A 7,086-nucleotide genomic window follows, 5' to 3' on the forward strand; every position below is an offset into this window, starting at 1 on the left:
TTTTTTTATTGGTTTGGTATTATTTTCACAAGTAGGTGTACATTGACAAAACTCTGAGTACAAAACTTTAAACTGATCACACTTGTAACACCACTAGTCATTCTTTCAAACCTGATTGCATGATTTAATTGTAGTAGCACATATTTTCATACCACGTTATCACTGTTTAAAATCACAAACATTGTATATGAAAGTGTAACTGTAGTGTAAGACTGTTTAAAGTCTGGTAACACAGCACAACATCTAGATCTAAATAATATTGCATCAAGCCCCAGGGTAATCGGTGATGTCATCATATATGACATCACTACGATGTTGATGCTGCTGTAGACAGTCCTGAATGGTTTGTAAGACTGTTTCTAGGCGACGATCTAAAGCGGAAAGATGTTGTTCAGTGAGGAGTGGGGCCATCACTGCAAGAGGGTCCTGAGACAAAGATGCACGCATGACATCACTCATCCGATACGACTGGAGAGATAGCAGGCGTAAACGTAGCAATGTGGAACGACGAACCCTGAGGGAAAGAATGAGGGAATAATAAGCAGAGCATAAATACAGCTCTCTTAAATTGTTAGTTATGTTCACTCTACCTGCAGCACTGCACAAGAGGAGCTAATATAGACGGTTCATCTTTAGAATGACGTCCAAACCTAAAACATAGAAGAGCCTTCATGCTCATCCAAGCTAAGTCAAACCAGAATAACATCAGAAAGCCTCTTTGACCCTTGATTTTGAATACTCACGCTCTTCCATTGTCCAAGTGTATGAGAAATGTGTCATTGCCAAACTTCTCAAACGTTTCATAGTGGTGTCTGTCCATGTTACCTGTGGAGGGTAGATGGAAAGTATCAGGAAAACAAAGATTTAAAAATAAAAATAAAAAGAGACAAATAAAATATATTTTGATCATTTACATTAGGTCAGTGAACATTGATGAGGTCTAAAGTTGATGTTTCAAAAAAATATTCTTTTGTACACATTTTCATGTTTTGAATAAGTACTGTGGCACTTAGATATATAGGCCCACCATATTAAATTATTACCATATTAATGTAATTTTGTTTTTGATTTGCTACCAAGCTATTTTAAAGAATGTCATGTGTTTAGTCCAAAAACAGAATATTTCTGTTACACATCAGAAAACCCTTGAGTCATCGAACCTTATTCACGACTCACTCATTAGAAAGTCCAGAATGCTCATGTCGATCAGATCTACCAATCGAGTGCCTCGGTCATAGGGAGGCGTCTTTTTAATGGAGTCACAGTAGTTGGACTCTGTCTCCCATCTGTTACAGAAAAAATCATTGGTTACTTATGCTGGATTCTCCATTTTAAATCACACTCAATAAATATGTACAAACACAAAGAAGAAGAATCTCAAATTATATACTTTGAAAGTCCAGATTGATGTTCAGTGTATAGACGGAAAACACCAAGAGATTTTTATTCAAAACATATTCTTTTGTGTTCAACAGTAGAAAGGTCAAGATTGGAACTACATGAGGTCGAGTCATTTTGGCTGTACTATCTTTTTAAATAACACATTCTCCACCCACTGAGCCAGCTTGCTTCGACTGTATGACCGCCTCCAGGGACTCCTCCATGAGCGACGTGGTGCCAAACTCTGGTCTGGCAACATAGCAGCCATAGACCCCTCTATCTTGAGGGGACGGCCACAGATAGCATGCTCTGTGGAGCAGTAATAGGAACACTGGCCATAAAAACATGCATTCCCCACTGCAGAAAGAGAAAGATAGATGGTGACGTACAAGAATTCTCTGTTTGAGAGAAAGTGATGAGGGAATATAAGAGCCAAGGACAACAAACCTGGAGACGTGAAAAATGTTGTGACCAGTTTATGGTCGGTGGTGATGTCTTTGATCTCTTTTAATACATTAATAAGCCTCCCAAGCACTGGAGGCACCCTTCTGAAACCCAGTATCCTTATTGTGAGAGAGAAAGTGTTTTCAAAATTATTTTTTATTTTATTTGAATTCAGACTGATTAGCCGATTTGTGTTATGGCTATATATGTAATATACAGTCTGTGCTCTTACCTGTCCAGGTGGAAGGCTGCAATCTCAGCATTATGCCTCTCAAAGTCAGAAAAGTAATACAGATTCGCATTGGTCTCCTCATGCCGTTCCTGTCTTAAGTTGAGACAATTCTGATCTTAATTTTAAACAAAATAATTCAGATCTTGAATTACATTAACATATTTGAGCCACTTCACTGTTCCCTTACAATGTAAAAACCATTCTGGTACTACATTTTCATTGTTTTTCGGTGTTTGACCACTGTTTTCATTCTAAAGTGAAAAAAAAAATTACTTTAAAAATGTGTCTCCAAATCTTGCATTTATTTTACTTTATTTGTTCATTGCACTGCGTCTCACAGACAGTGGAGTGGGGAAAAAAATCGGAAGGTCTTGGTAGCCATTTTATTGAAAAATGAACCTACCTGAGGGCTGCGTACACAGTGTTAGAACACAGTGTTATTCACAAGAGGCAGCAAAAGACCCATGCAACAAAGATGTCTGTCTAGCAGCTCAAGTGTTTACATAGAAAAACAATCGTAGTACAGTGAAGTGCAAAAATTACACATGGTGCTTGGGTCTTACTTCATGGGTTTGAAGAGCGCCTGTCCATAATTAGGAAATGACATCACCAACTTCAGCTGCGTCCCACCTGATTTTTGCACTGGAAAGCACCGGAAAAGTTTACTTGCAAGATTTGTTGTTATTGTGAATTTATCGTCTAGTAAATGTGACTTTAGTTCTCAAAAATTTATAGTTCTATGCTATCTCATTTATTCTCGTGTGGACCTGGTCCTGCAGATACATGAGAATTTTCAGAAACCCTTTACTTAAAGCCTGTATAGACAATATTTTATAACAGTAGCTTTAATGCATTAAGTATGCATTGTAATGCACTTTATAATGCATTGTATGTTCTCATGACTAATTGTAGCCACAGTTATAACACATTATAATACTTATCCACTCATTGTTGCACCTTTAGAAAGTGTACTGCATTAAAATGCATAACAAACAAACCTTCAAATATTATAATGCATTTTAACTTAATTATAATTATTTATGAAAATGTATAAAGCATTACAACATACAATACATTATGAATGCATTGTAATACCTTATACATAAAGGCTTCAAGTAAAGTGACACCAAATTTTCTTTAACCCTCCTCCTCCCCAAGACCACTATTTTTGCTCAAAAGGGTCTTTGGATGCAAAATTCACTTTACATGTTGTTTGAACATAAATGTGTTTTGAATGTGTGTGTACTAGCTGTTGCACTGACTAATCAACTAGTCGACTTTAATGCTCTGCCATGACTCTTTAAGCTTTATGTCGACTAATCGCTGGTCCTATAGAGGGCGCAACAGGATAAGAAATCTTTAAAGGACTTCCACATTTGTGCGCTGTTTCCAAACAGTTAAAATGACAAATAAATGCATGCTCTGAAAGTGCTCCACAATATTACTGGATGATTAAAATTTAATGGGAGAATGCACATTTTAATCTGCTTATTGTACAGGTATGTAAGTTAATCGCCGTTCTAGTCTAATGCGCATCGCACGCACTGTATGCACACGCTAGCATACACATGAAAAGTGAAGTATAACTTTGGGGTTTACTTTCTTCTGTGGAATGTAAAAGAAGATTTTTTAAAGACTGCCAATAACGAAATGGTTTCAGTAACAATTTGGTTATAGTGCATAAACCAAAAATATAATGGAAGCCAAAAAAAAAAAATTACATTCTTCATAATATCATATTTTGTATTCCACTAAAAATAAATAAAAGCATCCAGGTTTTTTAATGACATGAGGATGAGTAAACGACAACAGAATTTAGATTTCTGCATAGACTAAACCTTTATATATACACTTTTGAGTGTTTTTAACCTGTTTGTCTGTTTAATTTTTCACTCTAAGATGGGAGCAAGCTTACATGCTCTTTTCATCCTCCTCCCTCCCTCTCTCTTTCTCATATAAAGGCCTTGCTTTGCAAAAATTTAAGGTCACCTACCTGCACTGACAATGCGATGGGATGCCATTTGCTGAGTCAGCGCTGACAGATTGGGGTCTTTGTGCTGATACATCTGCCAGCGAGATATACCAAGGTGAAACCGGAGCCAAGGTGGATGTGTCTCAGCACTAGCATTCCAGAGGATAGGATCATAGCCGTCCTCATTAGCACTCAGCCTAGGATGGGATTCACTCATTGGTTTCTAACAGTACACTAGTCATAATTAAAGGTGCAAAAAGGAATTTTATTTGTCTTAATGGCTAATATGGCAGCAGTTTTGGACTTAAAGGGTTACTCCACCCCAAAATGAAAATTTTGTCATTAATCACCAAACCCATATAAGCTCCGTTCGTCTTCGGAACACAATTTAAGATATTTTGGATGAAAACCTGGAGGCTTGAGACTGTCCCATAGACTGCCAAGTAAATAACAGTGTCAAGGTCGATAAAAGGTATGAAAAGTCCTAGTCAGAATACTCCATCTGCCATTGGACATGGAATCTGGGTTATATGAAGCAATGAAAACACTTTTTATAAGCGAAGAAAACAAAAATAATGACTTTATTCAATAATTCTTTTGTCAACGATCTCCTCTGTGTCACTCTATATCACCGTATGCTGTGTATGCTCTTCTGTGTCCTCCGCGCCACAAGGATGCGCTGTTTCTACGTGTATTTAGCTTTGATTTTAAATGAAATAGCGCATTCTTGTTATTTACTTGGCAGTCTATGGGACAGTCTCAAGCCTCCAGGTTTTCAACCAAAATTCTGTGCCGAAGACGAACGGAGCATTTACGGGTTTGGAACGACATGAAGGTAAGTGATTAATGACAAAATTGTCATTTTAGGGTGGAGTATCCCTTTAATACTGACACCTAGAGGCCAGTATGAGGTATCACACAAAAGTGAATGTTTTTGGTGTGATTTTCTTGATTCAGACCAATTCGTGAACAAGTTAGACCACTATGACTTGTCAGAAATAATGAATAAAAACTTAAGAATTTATATATTTAGCCTGGATATTATATTCGAAAATCAAACAAATCCACATGCAGTCCAAAAAAAAAAAAAAGGTGATGTCATAATGTCCTCACCATTGCTGTGCGCTTCGCTCTCCCTCTTTTTTCTTAGTTCGGACTCTCAGCAGCCAATCACCATCGGCCAGTGGTGGAGTGGGCAAATTATACAGCGGGTGGGAGTACAGAGCCTCCAGTTTGGCAAGATCACCTGCTGTGCCGTCCATTTCCACTTCCTGTGTGTCACTTCCTGCAGCCACCATTGTGCTTGTTGAAGCAGATGTATTTTGAACGGAGAAGCTGATGGAGGTCTGGATATCAGGGTATGAGTGGAGCTCGCAGGAAGTGTGGTATATGGACAGGACAAGAGAAACCACGAGCAAGTGCAGACACAGGAAGACAATTAACAGCCATAAGCGCAATGTCCGTGAACACCGACGTGTACATACTCGCATTGTACTGAAATTAGATGGCACAAATTATAAAGTTCAACTCTACAGTCACCCATGTTAAAGAATATAGAGCAAAACATACCTGTCTTCCAGAAGGTGTTTCTGTCTCCGTCTGTCTTGACTAAAAGGAAGCTCAGACTGTCCTTTAGACCTTATTCCCCGTTTGCACTCTTGCACTCACTTTTTGTGCCAGGTTAGGTTGATCTGAATGGACATGTTTACTTTCCCCCCTGTAATGTCCAGCACATGTCACCCAGTACGGGAGAGTCAGGTAATTTTTTTTAATCAAATTGTCCTCTATCCTCGTGCAATCAAGCATACTTTTTCACTTTCATTCTTTGTAGGGGGCAATTATTTATTAGTAATTTATCTGGTGAAACCAAATGATTGGAGGCCTGGCCATGAAAGCTTACATTAAAATGTTTTTTAATATGTTTTTATTTTATTAAGATTTATCTTTTATAATTAATTTAATACAAAAAGAATTGTGGTGGTGGGGGGCAGGAGGTTAATATTAATCAAAAAATAAAATTAATAAAATGTTTTAACAAGAATTTATTATTGTAAAAAAATTTGAAAAAGAAAATGTTACACAATTATTAATATTTAATTATTAATATTAATTTTGTATTATTTAAACATTTTGGTTTTCCATGAACAAAACTGTTACATTTCGGACAATTTAATAGGAATGTTTTTTATTTATTTATTTATTTTAAGTTTTGCCTTCTTTTTCCCCAATATTCCTAAGTGGGATATGCTCTTACGTAAATATAATTTCACTTGTCATGTAGAGAGCTGTTATAAGTCTGCTAGACAGTTCCAAATCAGGAAAGACAGGGGCAAAAATTATCTTTTGGGTCTCATAATTTCACCCTGTACATCTGATGGGGGACCTCCTCACATTGGCAACCCAGAAGCAGACTGCAACAAGCATCTCTCGTGCAAACATGCGCCCACATTCACCACAGACCAGCAGATGAATAATTCGGAGTACACCTCGCACCGCCTGGTGCTTCGTGATCAAATCTGCCCATTTGCTAATGTTGCATAATGGTATGCATCAGAGATCAGATGCACTGCAGAAGGGGAAGTTTATGCCATGACTTTATGCCAGACACGATAGATAGATATGATATGCATCCTTGATAATTAGTTATCCTTCAGTGTCCTGTAACATTATGTCTGGACAGGTTGCTAAGTAACAGTTTTGAAATGAAGCTGATCAAAAGGGAGATGCCAAAACGCCAAACGATTAAAGCAAAGTTGTTTAGAGTGTGGGAGGTTGCATAAAGTCCTTTTTTATAATATGTTTTTATAATATGCCAAGCAGAAAGTTTCTCCACTATGCATTAAAAGCGCATACAAATTATATATTTATAAATGACAATCTATTTTATAAATGCAGATTGTAGATGTTTCATTAATAAAAATGTTTTGACGTGATGGTTAAGCAACATGTCATAAAAGAGTCCAACCCGATCTCATGGCAATTCATACTTGTTTTACGAGGTCGCGAAGTTGTACCGATTCGTACAAAGGACCACACCTAACCCCACCCCTAAACCTAC

General features: G+C 37.3%; 1 protein-coding gene across 1 annotated transcript; it reads right to left on the bottom strand.

The window, feature by feature from the left end:
• On the bottom strand, positions 1-5,765 carry fam20cl (family with sequence similarity 20 member C, like). The gene is made up of 11 exons (XM_059569671.1): positions 5,598-5,765; positions 5,142-5,522; positions 4,050-4,225; positions 2,620-2,698; positions 2,057-2,149; positions 1,828-1,943; positions 1,557-1,737; positions 1,177-1,286; positions 744-825; positions 591-650; positions 1-514 (listed from the first exon to the last, which is right to left on the bottom strand). The coding sequence occupies exons 2-11, from the start codon at positions 5,516-5,518 to the stop codon at positions 265-267; spliced, it is 1,524 nt and encodes a 507-aa protein (XP_059425654.1). The 5' UTR covers positions 5,519-5,522; positions 5,598-5,765; the 3' UTR covers positions 1-264.
• Positions 5,766-7,086: the final 1,321 nt, after the last annotated feature.

Source organism: Carassius carassius, chromosome 16 (genome assembly GCF_963082965.1).
Source record: "Carassius carassius chromosome 16, fCarCar2.1, whole genome shotgun sequence".
Lineage (NCBI taxonomy): Eukaryota > Metazoa > Chordata > Actinopteri > Cypriniformes > Cyprinidae > Carassius > Carassius carassius.